Source organism: Neoarius graeffei, chromosome 5 (genome assembly GCF_027579695.1).
Source record: "Neoarius graeffei isolate fNeoGra1 chromosome 5, fNeoGra1.pri, whole genome shotgun sequence".
In the NCBI taxonomy this organism is placed as follows: domain Eukaryota; kingdom Metazoa; phylum Chordata; class Actinopteri; order Siluriformes; family Ariidae; genus Neoarius; species Neoarius graeffei.
In genome coordinates, this window is record NC_083573.1 from 25,522,591 (window position 1) to 25,540,363 (window position 17,773).

General features: G+C 41.8%; 1 protein-coding gene across 4 annotated transcripts in view; it reads right to left on the reverse strand.

Moving 5' to 3' along the window:
• Positions 1 to 17,773, reverse strand: part of nbn (nibrin) — a 177,817-nt gene that overhangs the window by 17,279 nt on the left and 142,765 nt on the right. For all 4 annotated transcript variants that reach the window (XM_060921442.1, XM_060921441.1, XM_060921444.1 and 1 more), the window contains 6 exons: positions 15,408 to 15,701; positions 14,620 to 15,283; positions 4,695 to 4,760; positions 4,361 to 4,522; positions 4,159 to 4,272; positions 1,561 to 1,610 (listed from right to left, as the gene is read on the reverse strand). In XM_060921442.1, coding sequence (XP_060777425.1) covers positions 1,561 to 1,610; positions 4,159 to 4,272; positions 4,361 to 4,522; positions 4,695 to 4,760; positions 14,620 to 15,283; positions 15,408 to 15,701 — 1,350 coding nt within the window. The remainder of the gene's footprint in view (positions 1 to 1,560; positions 1,611 to 4,158; positions 4,273 to 4,360; positions 4,523 to 4,694; positions 4,761 to 14,619; positions 15,284 to 15,407; positions 15,702 to 17,773) is intronic.

Genomic DNA, 17,773 nt, shown 5'->3' on the forward strand with positions numbered 1-17,773 from the left:
GTTCTTTCTATTGATATAATTTAATTCATACCCGTTCAGCTCAAAATCTACTCCCATCTCATCGTTGATCCAAGTTTCAGATATGGCTATTATATTGAATGGAGTATTGAACTGACTGAGATATTCCTTCATTTTATGGAAATTGGCATACAGACTTCTGATATTGAAATGAATAATTGATATCTTATTTCCGTCTCTGATCTTTGCATTGTATTGATATTCAGTGTAATACCGGCAGCTGATATTGATGTTGCTGAAAAGATTATTTTCCGGATCAATATTATTTTCCATATCTTGTATTTTGTGCTCAGTATAATGGAAAGTGTCCAGTTCTTGTGTCCAGTGTCCAGTCCTTGTGTCATGATTGTAAATTGCTTTATTTGGCTCCCTCAGAATTTGTCCAGTTCCCCAATATCTCGGATGACCAAGATCTTGGCCTCTTCTGGAGATCCCCTCAACTTGATGAAAATCTTGCAGTTTTGTGTCCAAGTGTTTTGGATTTTCCCCTGTTTCCTTAGTAGTCTCGCCTTTTTTGCAATATCTGCATTTTTTTTTGTTAAGTGCTCATTTAAAAACACATCTGAGCCTTTCAGTTTCTTCCCTTGTTTTAACAGTTGCATCTTATGCTTTCTGTTGGCAAATCGCATTATTACAGCTGGTTTGCCTGTGTTGCTTCTCCGTGGGAGAGGGTGACATGCTTCGATGTTATTGCTTTTTACCTCAATCCCCTTGGAGTGCAGGAATGCTAACACCTGTTTCTCCACAGAGTTAGCATCCTCCTCGTTCAGTTCCTCTCCATCTCTTCTCGCCACTGCTCCAGCATATGAGCGGGGTTGAATTTGCAGTCCGGTCACAATGATGTCATTCATCCGGGTGTACTGCTCCAGCTCCTCCACTCGGTTCTCGAGAATGGCGATCCTCTTTGCCTTCTCTGAATTCTGCAGCCTCAGAGCTTTGACCTCTTCTACCAGGTCCAGGATGGTCTTCTGCTGCACCCTGACAGCAGAGATTTCTTCCCCCAGAAAGTCGAGGGATTTTTTAATATCATCTATCTCCTCGACCGTAGGAGCTTTCTTCGGGGGCATTGCGTTTGTTGTTATTACGCGGCCCGTTCCTGCGCAACCTCTCGGCCCGCTCTCGCGCAGCCTCGCTCCCGCGCAACCTCTCGGCCCGCTCTCGCGCAACCTCTCGGCCCGCTCTCGCGCAACCTCTCGGCCCGCTCTCGCGCAGCTTCGCTCCCGCGCAACCTCTCGGCCCGCTCTCGCGCAGCTTCGCTCCCGCGCAACCTCTCGGCCCGCTCTCGCGCAACCTCTCGGCCCGCTCTCGCGCAGCCTCGCTCCCGCGCAACCTCTCGGCCCGCTCTCGCGCAACCTCGCTCGCTAAAATTGTATTTTATTTATTGTTTTTGTTGTGAGTGGTTTTGTTGGATTGTTTTATTTAAATTCACAATGCAAGAAGCATGGAAGAAAAAAAAAAGATAAAATAAATACAGCACAGCCCTGAGTCTAGTCAATTCCAGTGTCACAGTGACCATGATAACAAACAGAAGAGCTGTCATACCTGAACAGGTCATCACCCAGAGTCTCCTCTAGTTCTTGCTGTTTCTCTTGCTGAAAAAGAGAGCGAGCGAGAGAGAGAGAGAGAGAGATGAATCTCAATATTATTTTCTTTAACTGGACTCTTTATACATGTAGCTCTGGATATTATTTTCTCTCTTTCTATTTATTTTTCCATTTGGGCCACACAAAATGAGCCCAGTTGGTCAAAAAATCGAAAAGTCTGTTTGATTGGATATTCTCAATCTACAAATTATCTTTGTTACAGCTGGTGCAGCCAATCCAGAGAAATTAGCAAAAATGTCTAAGGTATCCATCATCATCATTTTAACAGAAAACGACAAGAAGTTTGGAGAAAATCAGCAGAAAACTGTGAGATTTGTGTGAACTGAAATTCAAAGTAACCAGAAGGTTGTCATATTTATAGATTGTTTTACAGTATAATATTTTAGTGACTGACATACAAGGGCTGTCAAAGTTAATGTGATAATGCATTAACATAAATTCCTTTTAACGCCACTAATTTTTTGGACGCACAATTAATGTATGCATGTTCTGTGGCCCTCCCCCATAGTTTGGGAAATCAGGAAGTGACGTAGTGCGAGTGAGCGATGTAGTGAGCAGCTGGTCGGTGCTAGTCGTGATAAAGTGCACTTATGTACAGAATCAACTTACTGTTGCATTCTGTTTACATAAAATGTGTGTATTTTCATATGCTTTCAATGGTCCAGAGGAGGGAAAAGAAGACATGTTAAGGTCCAGGTGTGTGTGTGTAAATGCGCAGGCTGCACACTGAAGTGCGAGAGTTTGTTTTATTCTGAGAAATTTGTGAGTGATGTAAAAGTGTTTATAAATGCAATTTTTGCTCATGAATGTACTGTATATTTACTAGTGAGTTATTGCATTTTACTGGAAAACATCTTTATGAGCTGTGTGGCTTAACAAATTTTCTTTATTTAAAGATGGCCAATACTGCTGTCCAGAGTCCACGTCACCTTGTTAGTTTATTTTATTTTATTGCATAGTTTGAGGCTGGAAGTTCAGTACAGAACTCAAGGAAAATACTATATTGGTTTGTTCACAATGAATTGCGCTGTACCCTCAAAAATTATAAAGTTAATGGTGCTTTATTTTTTAAATGCAGTAGGTGAATAAAATACCCACAAAAATACGTTTTGCTGTGTCCAGTCTTATCCTTCCTGACCTGGCCACATACGTTTGCATAAAGCAAACATATTTGTCCACTCCCACTCCCCAAAAACTTGAAAAATATCCCTTTAAGGTGTATTTAGAACAGATAAAAAAAATGTGATTAAGTTCCGATAAATCATGAGTTAGCTATGGACAATAATGCAATTAAATATTTTAATCGATTGACAGCCCATACACACACACGCTATATAAATGCAGGGTTTCCCCTAAAGCATCATAGTGTAGCGGCCCCACTACGCTTAGTAATTTATTGACCAATACACTTAGTGACATGCTGCTACCCCTCAAACCATCATCACGACGCTACAATTTAGACCTATCAGGAATCGCGTTAACAGAAATCGTGCATTTTTACACACAAAAATGCATGTTGAGAATTTTAATGCGTCCCAGGACACAGGGCTCCTACTTGAATTTTTCCCGATTGCTTTGGCAAATCTGTTAGATTATGTTGTTTAACAAACAAAGCAAAAGTGAACAGAACAAAAAGGTCACAGCATCGTCGTCACTTTCACGCGACGTTATCGCAACTGCGGATATCCGGATACATCGTTGGACGCGATGTATTTTATTAGACTGAATGCTTGGCTCAACTAGCAGCATGTTTGTTATGGATTGATAATGTAGACTCCGCTAAACACCATAAAATATGCAAGCTCTAGGCTCTGGCTTGTTTATTACTGTTATAAGTCCACATTTGAGCTTAGCTTTGTCATATTAAGGTATTTTTCTTTATTGGGAATTTCCCATAATATTTTGGCATGCATGAAACATGCCTATTGGCAGGCATCTGTACTTTTGTTTGCCTTTAGCATCTCAGGTTTATTTAGAAGTCCCAAATACAAAACAGTTCAGGATGTTGTGGTGTCTCAAATCCGGTAGCTGGTTTGCCAAATACTTTTCAAGTGGAATAAAAACATTTGTGGGTAAATTAAGAAGAACAAGCCTTAATTTTTGATTTTCATCTAAAGTAAACTCAAGCATAGCAAAATTCCTCCTCTGCATTTTACCCATCTGAAGCGGTGAACATGCATGCATGCGCATACACACAGAGAGAGAGAGAGAGAGAGAGAGAGAGAGAGAGAGAGAGAGTGTGTGTGTGTGTAGAGAGAAAAAGAATGTCTCAATAATAAAGTTTGTATGAAAAAAGTAGGGTGTTTATGACTTTTGCACAGTAATGGATGGATGGATGGATGGATGGATGGATAGACAGATGTAGAGCTAAATTAGAAAAAATATGTTGGTTATTCTTTGACACACTCATTTCAAATCGCTATATCTGGGAATGAACTTTTGCGACACTGGACTCATTTTGTGGTGACACACCCCAGCTGCTCATTTTTAAGCCTGCCAGATCTCTTTCACTGCTCTCTCTCACTCTCTCCCTCACCTCAGCTGCATCTCTCAGCCACTCCTCAAGTTCTGAATTTTTGCTGCGGTTATGAGCCACCAGATCAGAGCCCCCGATGATTCTGGGTAACCCCTGAAGTCCCAGAACAGGGATCTAAAACAAATAGCATAACACATTAAGCCTTGAATACATAAAAACGCACATTTTTCAGCATTACCCGACCTGTTGTTCGATGACTGACCTTACGGAAGCGTTTGAAATTCTTTCCATTAGGATTGTGGCTCTGTAGTGGCTCGGTCCTCGTCCTGCTGGAGGCGCTCACAGTCAGGGACTTAAACTGGATTTGCAAAAGCTTCCTAGGAAGTTCAGAATCTTTCTCAGTTCCAGAGCCTGACCTTGAGTCCTACGAACACAAAAACATCGCAACATAAGTGCATGGTTTTACTTTTTGCTCTTATAAACACAGCAATTTTTCATTTCAATAATTTAAGAAAATCATCCTCATGACCCTTTTCTCTGGCTCAGTAAATAAAATAAAGTTATCTTTGTATATTTAGAAAAATAAATAAAACTACCATGAGTTCTTCCTTTCCTGCAGCCTCCTCATTGTGTTTGGTGGAACCAATCTGGACCTTAGTTTCCTAGAAATTAAATGACATACAACAAAATTATTCATACAAAACCCAACAGGCAAATAGAAAGGAAAAAAAAAATTGTACCACAAATATATGTGACCTAATTTAACTTTTCTTTAAGATTTCTATCAAGCAGCAGGAAGAAAACAGTAAGGCAAGTCTAGAGTGGCTGCTACTTAATAATTAGTGGTGCCTCTGTTGCTGTTTTTTTTAAACCCTCTAAAGAAACCACAACCCTGCCTTCTTTTCTACTGGTTCACAAGACTGTGGTGCATAAAGTTGTCACAAGGTGACAATCAACTACTTTAGATTAGATAGAACTTCATTGATCCCTCTGGGCGGGTTCCCTCAGGGAAATTAAAATTCTAGTAGCATCATTACAGGACGAACAGAGAGTAGAAATAGAGAAAAAAAACTTCTAGATAAATTAAATTAGGTATTTGCATATACAAATATAAAAAAGAATAAGATATGGGGAAGGGCCAACGGAAGAGGTATTGCACATTGTCCAGTATTGTTTATTGTCAGGCTAGGCTACTGCTCCTTCCCATCCTCTGTCCTCCTGTTACCCCTCCTTCCCCCCAGAGAGGAGTTGTACAGTCTGATGGCGTGCGGGACAAAGAAGTTTTTAAGTCTGTTAGTCCTGCACTTGGGAAGGAGCATTCTGTCACTGAACAGGCTCCTCTGGTTGCTGATGACGGTGTGCAGAGGGTGACTGGCATCGTCCATGATGTTGAGTATTTTGTCCATAGTCTTCTTCTCTGCCACTGTCACCAGAGAGTCCAGCTTCATGCCAACCACAGAGCCGGCCCACCTGATCAGTTTGTCCAGCCTGGATGTGTCCTTCTTGGATGTGCTGCCCCCCCAGCACACCACGGTGTAAAACAGGACACTGGTGACCACGGACCGATAGAACATCCACAGGAGTTTCCTGCAGATGTTAAAGGACCGCAGCCTCCTCAGGAAGTACAGCCTGCTCTGTCCCTTCCTGTACAGGTGGTTGGTGTTGTAAGTCCAGTCCAGCTTGCTGTCCAGCCATAGCCCAAGGTACTTGTAGGAATCCACAGCCTCCACCTCGACTCCCTTGATCAGAACCGGACGTGACCTTGTTCTGGACCTCCGAAAGTCAATGACCAGCTCCTTGGTCTTCGAGGTGTTGAGCTGCAGATGGTTCCTGCTGCACCAAGCAGCAAAGTCCCTCACCAGGCTCCTATACTCCTCCTCTCTGTCATCCCTGATACACCCCACGATGGCTGTGTCACCAGCGAACTTCTGAATGTGACACAGCTCCGAGTTGTAGCAGAAGTCCGCGGTGTACAGGGTGAAGAGAAGAGGGGCCAGCACCGTGCCCTGGGGTGCTCCGGTGCTGCTAATCACAGTATCAGACATGATGTCCTTCAGCCTGATGTACTGCGCCCTGTCGGTGAGGTAGCTGGAGATCCAGGTGACCAGGCAGGGGTCCACTCGCATCCTGTTCAGTTTGTCCTGAAGCAATAGGGGCTGGATGGTGTTGAAGGCACTCAAGAAGTCCAAGAAGAGGATCCTCACTGTGCCATTTCCCTTATCCAGATGCAAGTGGGCTCGGTGTAGCAGGTAGAGGATGGCATCTTCCACACCAACACTTGCCCGGTATGCAAACTGCAGACAGTCCTGGGCATGTTGCGCCTGGGGTCTGAGGAGGCTGAGGAAGAGCCGCTCCAACGTCTTCATCAGATGTGAGGTGAGTGCCACCGGTCGGAAGTCATTCAGCTTGGTGGGCCGGTTCTTCTTGGGAACTGGAACGATGCATGATGTCTTCTAGAGGGTGGGCACTCTCCCCAGCTGCAGGCTGAGGTTGAAAATGCGTTGGAGTGGTTCACCCAGTTCAGCAGCGCAGGTCTTCAGTAGTCGGGGACACACCTTGTCCAGGCCTGCTGCTTTCCTGGGATGAAGCTTCCTCAGTTGACCTCTGACCTGGTCTGCAGTAAAGCATGGAGGAGTCTGTGTTGAGGTGGGGGAGGAGGGGGCTGCTGCAATGACTGGGGGGAGGTGTGTTGAGGGAAGAAGGAGAGATGGCTGCAGTGAGGGGGAGGGTGGGGGGGACGTGGACTGGTCGAAGAAGTCATTCAACTCATTTGCCCTCTCCACTGTCCCCTCAATGACTCTGGTCTTTGTGTTGTGGCCTCTGATGGTTTTCACACCTTCCCAGACCTCCCTCATGCTGTTCTCCTTCAACTTTTGCTCCACCTTTCTCCTGTAGAGAGAGTGCATGTAACGTCACGAGGTCACGTGATATTTGTTTATCTGCCATCTTGGACGGCATGGCCGCGCATAGAACTTAGACAAACCCGTTCTAATTATCAAGTGTGTCGGAGTAGATCTTTCGAGAATGGTTATATCTTGTTCAGCATTTGGTTGTACCAATAGACAGGGCCAAAAGGAGGGCCTGTCATTTTATAGATTCCCCGCAGATGAGGAGAGACGCGCAAAATGGGTGTCCGCTGTATGAAGAGAAAACTGGTACCCCAGTTCTACTAGCCGAATTTATAGTGAACACTTCATATCAGGTAGGTGTAATCTTCTAATTCAATACTCCTAGTACATCTGTTCAGTTGATTTTCAGATTGAATGATAACTGCATACTTAGAAACTAGACAGAACAATGTTTGTGGCCGTCAGTCCGCTTGATCTCTAACGTTTAAAATGGCTATGCCTAGCCCTACTACCCTGGCGTAGTCTATGACAATGTTTTATCTTTTTGGCTCATATATGCCTTTGAAAGGCCAATCCATAGTAGGGAAGGTGAAAACTAAAAAAAATCTTGACCGACCACCGAGCCTCATTAGCCGGTTAAAGTCGGTTAACCTATGAGTTTAAACAGGGATGCAAACGGTGCGCCTTTTGGCGGATGCCGCCTTTTTCACGGCTGAATCGTGCAGATCCGATTTTTTTTGGGGGGGGGGGCGTTGGAGTGTCTGAATAATTTCATCAGAGTAAATTCTGTATTAAAATTACTAAATAAGCAAATGCCGTTACAGTCCATGAAACATAGGAAGTATGAGAAGAAAACAGTAAATCAGAAAGCTGCGCACGTTTTCGTGGAAGCTGCGCAAATGTGCACAGCTTTCTGATTTACTGTTTTCTTCTCATATCTGGAACTGAGTTTAGATTTCGAACATTCTTACGATAAAACGTCCTGCATAGTCTCTTTATGATAAACGTCTTAATGCCACTTACCCGTGAGGTTATCAAGTAGACATTCTTCTTCGGAACCTTCCAGAGGTATAGTTGGGATACCCATCCCACAACAAAATATTTATAAGCTTCCAGGCTCTTGTAAGCTTTGAGGGCTTTGCCAGTGTAACACGATTCACGATTAACAAGAAAATTGTAAATGTCGTGGTAGGCCAGATTGGGCAAATCGCCGGCACCACAGCTCTGAATTTCCCTGAACAAGGATTGCAGCAAGTTGTACGGATCTGCAATCCCCAACCTGGAACACTTTTCCACGTAATGCTGCCTCACGTCACCTTCAAGATGCTGAACAATCTTAGACAAGTTATTGCGCGATGTAGATGGGGTATTTTCCGAATTTTCTTGGGGATTACTCCCTGGATCCATTACGCTCGCACAAGGTAAACAATCCTGAAGCCGTCCAATATGGCGGAGTATACACGGACGGGTCACGTGACTGCACATCCTCTGTAGCTGTCCTTAGCTTCCCTCACACAGCGTTTCACCTCCTGCTGTGCTGCTTTCATCGCCACCCTGTCCCTGTTCCTGAAGGCGGCCTTCTTCTTGTTGAGGACAGCTTTGACTTCCTGTGTTACCCATGGTTTGTTATTAGGATAACACTGTACAGTCTTAGCGGGGGAAACCACGTCTGCACAGAAGTTGAGGTAATCTGTCAGACAGTGTGTCAGCCCCTCGATTGCCCCTTTTCCACCAAAGCAGTTCCAGGGCTGGTTCGGGGCCAGTGCTTAGTTTGGAACCGGGTTTTCTGTTTCCACTGACAAAGAACTGGCTCTGGGGCCAGAAAAAACGGTTCCAGGCTAGCACCAACTCTCTGCTGGGCCAGAGGAAAGAACCGCTTACGTCAGCGGGGGGGGAGTTGTTAAGACCAACAACAACAACAAGACCGCCATTTTTAAGCGACGAGAAGCAGCAGCTGTACAAACGCGAAGTCATCCATTATTATTGTTGCTGCTGCTACTTCTTCCATGTTGTTTTTGCTTCGATATTCGCGTCAAGGTTTATGTAAATGTAGCGCTGTAACTTCCGTATACAGTGACGTAACTTCCATATACAGCGACGTAATGACGTATACTGCGACATAATGACGTGGCTCCGCTTAGCACTGCGAGCGATGGAAAAGCAAACTGGTTCTCAGCTGGCTCGCAAGTTGAACGAGTTGTGAACCAGCACCAGCACTGGCCCCGAACCAGCCCTGGAACTGATTTGGTGGAAAAGGGGTATATGTCCTCACAGTGTGGGCTAAGCAGCACATCCCAGTCTGTGGTGTCATAGCAGTCTCTGAGGGCATCTTCCATTTCAGGGGATCACCTTCTGATGAAGCTAGTTGTTGCAGGCTGCCTTTGAACCAGGGGGGTGTACTTCGGCTGTAGACGAACCAGGTCATGGTCAGACTTCCCTAGTGGGGGGAGGGGTGTGACTCTGTATGCATCCCTCACATTAGCATACAGCAAGCCAATTGTCCTGTTGTTCCTAGTTGGACAGTCCACAGCCTGGTAAAAAGCAGCCAAAGTAGAGTCCAAAGTAGCATGATTAAAGTCCCCAGAAATGATCATAAATGCCTCAGGGTGATGTGTCTGCAGCCTTCCTACATCCCCTGTCCTTTCTCCTTCAGTGAATTACCTTTTCTGCTGGCTGAACATTTTTCTTGTGTGGGCTGACCACTGGTTTATCTGAAATAGCTGAAAATCATAGTCTCCAGTCCTGTCTTAATAATAGGCATGTAATGATATATTGCATGACAATAAATCACGATACACATTTATGAAGAATCAAATCGGTGAAATAAAAAAAGTATTATGATCATCATCAGGCTGTGTAATCTCTTACTCTTCCCTAACTGTAAATGCATTATTTAAACAGAAGAAGGCACAATAACATACAATATCAGGAATGCATGTGACTTCACCCGAGACAAAAGTAACACAGCTCTAATGCCATGAAAAAAATACACGAAAAGGAAAAAAAAAAAACAGATCTAAAATGGGAAAGAGCTGTGACTGACCGTGCAAATAGATTAAAAAAAATAATAATAAAATTAAAAAAAAAAAAATCCTAGACTTCTTTTTTTACAAACTGCTGAAAGCTAAAGAAAAGAGAAGCAAATGGAGGTAGTAGAAATATTCATAAAAATTTATCAAGAAAACTCCTATTTGTTTTTTTTCATCTCATCTCATCTCATTATCTCTAGCCGCTTTATCCTTCTACAGGGTCGCAGGCAAGCTGGAGCCCATCCCAGCTGACTACAGGCGAAAGGCGGGGTACACCCTGGACAAGTCGCCAGGTCATCACAGGGCTGACACATAGACACAGACAACCATTCACACTCACATTCACACCTATGGTCAATTTAGAGTCACCAGTTAACCTAACCTGCATGTCTTTGGACTGTGGGGGAAACCGGAGCACCCGGAGGAAACCCACGCGGACACGGGGAGAACATGCAAACTCCACACAGAAAGGCCCTCGCCGGCCCCGGGGCTCGAACCCAGGACCTTCTTGCTGTGAGGCGACAGCGCTAACCACTACACCACCGTGCCGCCTGTTTTTTTTCATTTTTAATAAAATTAATATTTTAATTAATAGGCTATGATATTTTACTCCAACCTTTACAAACACTGGTAAATAATTATTACTGCTTTTTCAGAAAATGAAAAAAGCTGTTTTTTTATTTAACAAAAGCAATATTTAAGTTGATGAATAGGAAATAAATGTTGCTTTTTTGGATAATAAAATTTTCTTAATTTTTTTTTTCAAAAATATAATTGGAAAATCAAATTGCGAACTGAATATCGTGAATCGAATCATGAATTGGTGAAACATTAACCAAATGTGTAAATGCTACAGCCAAGTCACTGAAATTAACCTTGCTAATCAATTCTAAAATAAAATAAAAATGTGCCGGTGTAGCAGGCCAAATTAACCGCTGCCCAGATTAAACCCGGGTATAGTTTGGCCCAGGCCAGAGTATACCCCGGGGGATAAACTGTCCTAGGCCAAACTATACCCAAGGTGTAAAATAGCCTAGGGCCAGACTATACCCCTCCAGGCCAGAATATACCCCTCTGTGTAAAGAGAATTTGATTGTATTTACACAGTATATATACTTACTTTTTTAACCTGGAGGGAACCAAACTGTTTCCAAGTGATTAAAGTTTCTCATTTTGTGCACACGTCATTGTTTGTAAACTGAAATCTTTGTAAATTACAGTTAGGAAAGTCTATTATTACTAGGGCCCTAGCTAGTGAGATGCCAATGTTAAATCCTATTGGAGACGATAGCTGTCCATGAAATCAATATAAGGAATATGTTTACATAACATCTTGAGCTTCCTTGCACATTTTTCAGTGGTCTAGACTGTTTAACACACTGCTGGTACTGTAACTAAGTAATAAGGTTAAGATAGTTCATGCATGTATGTAGTGTGTGTGGAGGGGGATGCACTGCCGATGTAGTGATGGTTTTACTTAAAAGTGAGCATAGCAGGCGGCCTTACTTTTCATTTCATAATGTAATCTTTATTTAGTATACATCTAAGTATTTTTTTTAAACAAATAAATCTGCAATTTATTTCACACTGTGTTTGTTGATGCATTGATTCTGATCTAACCTTTCATTTATATCAGTGGACTTGACCATTTAACAGAGATCATATGGCATTCTGTATTTATATTCATTCTGGTTGAAAGGTCTTGTCCTTTGTGTCAGTGTGTGTACGTGTGCTAAAATGTGTTACTGATACAGAGATGTTGAAGCAGGAAAACGTGTTAAGCAGGCCTTCCCAACCGTACACACATATACATACATACATACATTTTATATATATATATATATATATATATATATATATATATATATATATATACACATACATACACACACACACACACACACACACACAACCCCGATTCCAAAAAAGTTGGGACAAAGTACAAATTATAAATAAAAACGGAATGCAATAATTTACAAATCTCAAAAACTGATATTGTATTCACAATAGAACATAGACAACATATCAAATGTCGAAAGTGAGACATTTTGAAATTTCATGCCAAATATTGGCTCATTTGAAATTTCATGACAGCAACACATCTCAAAAAAGTTGGGACGGGGCAATAAGAGGCTGGAAAAGTTAAAGGTACAAAAAAGGAACAGCTGGAGGACCAAATTGCAACTCATTAGGTCAATTGGCAATAGGTCATTAACATGACTGGGTATAAAAAGAGCATCTTGGAGTGGCAGCGGCTCTCAGAAGTAAAGATGGGAAGAGGATCACCAATCCCCCTAATTCTGCGCCGACAAATAGTGGAGCAATATCAGAAAGGAGTTGGACAGTGTAAAATTGCAAAGAGTTTGAACATATCATAATCTACAGTGCATAATATCATCAAAAGATTCAGAGAATCTGGAAGAATCTCTGTGCGTAAGGGTCAAGGCCGGAAAACCATACTGGGTGCCCGTGATCTTCGGGCCCTTAGATGCCACTGCATCACATGCAGGCATTGGAAATCACAAAATGGGTTCAGGAATATTTCCAGAGAACATTATCTGTGAACACAATTCACCGTGCCATCCGCCGTTGCCAGCTAAAACTCTATAGTTCAAAGAAGAAGCCGTATCTAAACATGATCCAGAAGCGCAGACGTCTTCTCTGGGCCAAGGCTCATTTAAAATGGACTGCGGCAAAGTGGAAAACTGTTCTGTGGTCAGACGAATCAAAATTTGAAGTTCTTTATGGAAATCAGGGACGCTGTGTCATTCGGACTAAAGAGGAGAAGGACGACCCAAGTTGTTATCAGCGCTCAGTTCAGAAGCCTGCATCTCTGATGGTATGGGGTTGCATTAGTGCGTGTGGCATGGGCAGCTTACACATCTGGAAAGACACCATCAATGCTGAAAGGTATATCCAGGTTCTAGAGCAACATATGCTCCCATCCAGACGACGTCTCTTTCAGGGAAGACCTTGCATTTTCCAACATGACAATGCCAAACCACATACCGCATCAATTACAGCATCATGGCTGCGTAGAAGAAGGGTCCGGGTACTGAACTGGCCAGCCTGCAGTCCAGATCTTTCACCCATAGAAAACATTTGGCGCATCATAAAACGGAAGATACGACAAAAAAGACCTAAGACAGTTGAACAACTAGAATCCTACATTAGACAAGAATGGGTTAACATTCCTATCCCTAAACTTGAGCAACTTGTCTCCTCAGTCCCCAGACGTTTACAGACTGTTATAAAGAGAAAAGGGGATGTCTCACAGTGGTAAACATGGCCTTGTCCCAACTTTTTTGAGATGTGTTGTCATGAAATTTAAAATCACCTAATTTTTCTTTTTAAATGATAAATTTTCTCAGTTTAAACATTTGATATGTCATCTATGTTCTATTCTGAATAAAATATGGAATTTTGAAACTTCCACATCATTGCATTCCGTTTTTATTTACAATTTGTACTTTGTCCCATATATATATATATATATATATATATATATATATATATATATATAATACACACACACACACAGAGAAAGACCTTTCACCCAAAATCATCATCATCTTCTTTTGGCTGCTCCCGATTAGGGGTCGCCACAGCGGATCTTTCATCTCCATTGCTCCCCGTCTTCCGCATCCTTCTCTACCACACCTGCCACTTTCATGTCCTCTCTCACCACATCCATGTATCTCCTCTTTGGCTTTCCTTGTTTTCATTTGCCTGGCAGCTCCATCCTCAACATTCTCCTTCCCACATGCTCTACATCTCTTCTCAGGATGTGCCCATACCATCTCAGTCTCATCTCTCTTAGCTTAATTCCCAAGCTCTCCACATGTGCTGTCCCTCTGATGTGCTCGTTCCTTATCCTGTCCAACCTGGTCACTCCCATCACAAACCTTAACATCTTCAACTCCACCTTTCACCCAAAACATTGTAATTCTATTGATGCGTGACAGTTAAAAGTTCAACTGTAGCTGTGTACAATTGCATTATAATGTTTTGGATATGTGCTTTTATTTTAATGTGTAAACACTACTGAGAAGTGTGGCAGTAATCTTTGATCTTTGTGGAAGTTTAATATTTGTAGTGATTCAAGTTTTTCTGGTTGAAGTAATAAAAGTCTATGTGTTAAGAGTTTTAAGATTTAGGTCAGTTAGCTTTCTCATTTAACTTACCTGACAAAACTGAATTCTCAATAAAATGTTGAAAAATTAAGTAATTCTTGTGTATAATCACTCAACACTACTGATATCATGGGGGTATAATTTGGCCTGAGGGGTATGAATTGGCCTAGGCTATTAGATTAGATTAGATAAAACTTTATTGATCCCTTTGGGAGGGTTCCCTCAGGGAAATTAAGAGTTAAATTATAATATACCCCAGAGTATAAATTAGCCTAGGCCATAACATACCCGGGGTATAATCTAGCCTAGGTTGCTTTAACCCCAGGTATAGTCTGGACTGGGGGTATACTATGGCCTTTTACACCGATATAAAGAAAAATACAGGAACAATGATTTAATTAGTCAACAGTTTTATCCTGGGAATAAAACTAAAACAGATGTAACATTTCTATAAAAGTCAACCAAATAAAAAAAAAAAAGTACTAATAATAAACATAAGGTTCCTCTCACCAAAAGAAAAGAAACTTCCTCTTCTTTGACAGCTAAAATTTCACGTTTATCATTTCCGTTTGTTAAACTGTGCTGTTCCCGTTCCAAATTCTGCGTCTTATTCGATGTGACCTGTGACTTTCTCTCCGAGTACCGACTGGCTGTCCTCTGCCTGTCCTGGTCCAAGTTCTGGCTTGTACTGACTAGGCTTTGCTGCTTGCTGAATGTAACTTTACAATCCTCCTCTGTAATGGCTGCGCTTCTTTCCCCTTGATCAAAACATTGCTTCTTCTTAGCTGCAGGCTGCAGAGGTTCATCCATGTCCTCAGACATGATGGACTCAAGCTCCTCTAGAGAAACATCTAAATCAGCAGGGTCCTGTTCTGGCTCTTTCCTCTTCTTAGAACCGGAAGTGGACTCAAAACTCAGGCTCAGATTTTGTTTCCCATCAGCTGATCTGGAATCTGTAGCAAGACCTGAACCCAAACCGAGACTACTGCTGAAAGGATAGCGCGAGGCTGAGGTTCTCTCATGCTGGTTTTGGCTTGCTTTTGAGCCTAATCTGGTGGCAGGGGATTTTTGTAGAGAAGGAGCCAGATTAGACTTCTTTGTCTCCTCACTTGCTTCATCCTCTCGTCTGGAGAGTTTGGCATCTGATAGGTTGGAGTCGGTGCCATCACGCAGCCTGCAGAAGGACATCATAAACTGTCTTATTCATTAAATTCAACAATTAAAAAGACATGACCTATAAACCCATTTGTATAGCATGTTAAGAGGCTGATTTGTTTGCTGTGATATTTGAACCATGCCTCTTTTTGTTGGTTGGCTTGAAGTAGGAAGTGAGTGATGCTTGTTTCTGAGGGGACTTTTTAATTGTGGCATCGTTGTTCAAAGGGCCTGTGAATTTAGCACATTCATCACTCTTCTGGCCCTCCGAGTTTGCCACCTTCTCTTCTCGTACTCCGCCGAATGATGACACAGGCTCAGAGCAGGCAGCTGGCAGCTCTGTGGCCATTGGTGGCTTCGTAGATATTGGACCTCGTGGATTTGCAGGCCGTCTTTCTGGGGTCTCACCCACAGCTCTGGTACCAGACACATCCTTCCTACAGAAATAAAAGGTTAACTACATTAGAAATGCTTCTTAAATATCTCTATAGTCAGTGTTTGAGCATAGCTGTCTGAAAATAAAAGAACCATGCCTACTCAACCAGAGACTTGCACCCAGACCACACATAAATTGCAATACAAGTTTCTAACAATTCAGAATGATGAAAATTAGGTAGGTAGGTTTACTGCCATTTTAGCATCTGAGACCATTATGTCAAAAAGATGTCTTGGAAATAATACCAATGAATAACCAGAGAAAATGGCGAAGGTGAGTACATTGGTAGATAAAATGGAGTGAATATACAGGTGGTATAATATGATGTGTATAAGGTCAAAATAGATAGAAGTCAATAAATAAATTAATGGTTCAATGAAGTGTTTTCAATGCACATGTACGTTTAGATAGCAGAGGATGCAATGTACAATAGCGGGAATGCTCGTGACTTCACCTTAGGTGGAAGTCACACAGCAATAATGCCGCAAAAACACTGAAAAAACATCTAAAATGGGAAAAGCTGCTGTATAATTGACAAATAGATATAACAAGAAATCAGAAATCTCTTTTTACAGACTGCTGAAAGCTAAAGAGAAGAGAAGCAAATGGAGGTAGTACAAATGTTCATAAAAGTTTATTAAGCAAAGCCTATTTGTTATTAATGTTTTTCATTTTTAATAAAAGGTATATTTTGGTTAATATGCTATTACATTATTTTATTCTATCCACATTCACTGGATATGAGCAATTGCCTGCTCTGATTGTCTACTCTACTGCTAGGCTATCAGCTCATATACCGCGAGTAGAGAAAAACAAAATGGCGGCGCATGTTACTGAACCAACCAAGGACAAAATAAAAACTCTACTCAAAAACAAACCCCCAAACAATACAAAAAAAAAGCAACAAAATACGGAATGAAATGATTTGATGGTAAGAACGTATCTTTTTTAATTTTTCAAGAATTATGATTGTAGCAATTTTTCACAAATTGCTACTGTCATTTTGCCAGTTTGTTTACATTCTAAGCGGAAATGACTTTTGTCGGAGGTTTTGTAGAAAGTTTTTATCAAATTTGCAAAAAATAAAAATGCTGTTTCTCAAAATCCAATGAATGTGAATAGAATAAAACAGTTATTCCACTCAATCTCATCGTACATGGCTTACAGTCAACTCAGCGCTATGCACCTCGTCGGCTATCAACTCATGTACAACTCGATTTCATGGAATAACTGTTAAATATCCACATTCACTAGATATGAGCAATCGCGTGCTCTGATTGGCTACTCTACTACAAGGATATCAGCTCATATACTGTGAGTAGAAAAAAAACAAAATGGCGGAGCATGTTGCTGAACCAACCAAGGATGAAATAAAAACTCTACTTGAAAACAAAACCCCAAAATAATACAAAAAAAAAAAATCAACAAAATATGGAATTAAGTATTTGATGGTACGAACGCATCTTTTTTTACTTTTCAAGAATGATTATGATAGCATTTTTCATAAACTGCATGTGCATTGTGTGAGATATTTCCTGTTTTCCGAGTTGTTTGTTTGCGACAAGTCTTTTTCCGCAAGTGTTGGTGTTTATCACCAATCTTTTTATCTTCTCTACAAATAATTTTTGATTGTACTTTCCTTTTTTTTTTTTCGGAAGAATGCCAAGACCGGAAGTTTTTTCTTCCTGTGCAAAGACCGCAAGTGGAGGCCATCCACATTGGATCTGCTTTAATAATAACAGATCTTCAATTAAGTTACGTAAATCCATTCATCATAGCACACCTTCAGCTTGTTCAGTGTGCTGAGTGCAGGAAGTTTAGTCATTCTTCCTCCATCACTAGTGACGGCTTTATTTGTGATAAGTGCAGATTAGTTAGTTCACTGACGGAGAAGATTGCAGCCTTAGAAGTGTGCATCCTGACTTTAGAGAGGGTTAGTCAAAACGAGAGCAGTGTTGTTTCTGTAGGGGAAAGTCTAGATGCCCTAGGTGGAGTTAGTAATCCCCCAACTCTGGCATTAGAGCCCTCACAGTGGGGCGAATGGGTGATGACTCGGCGGCATAATCGCAGAGC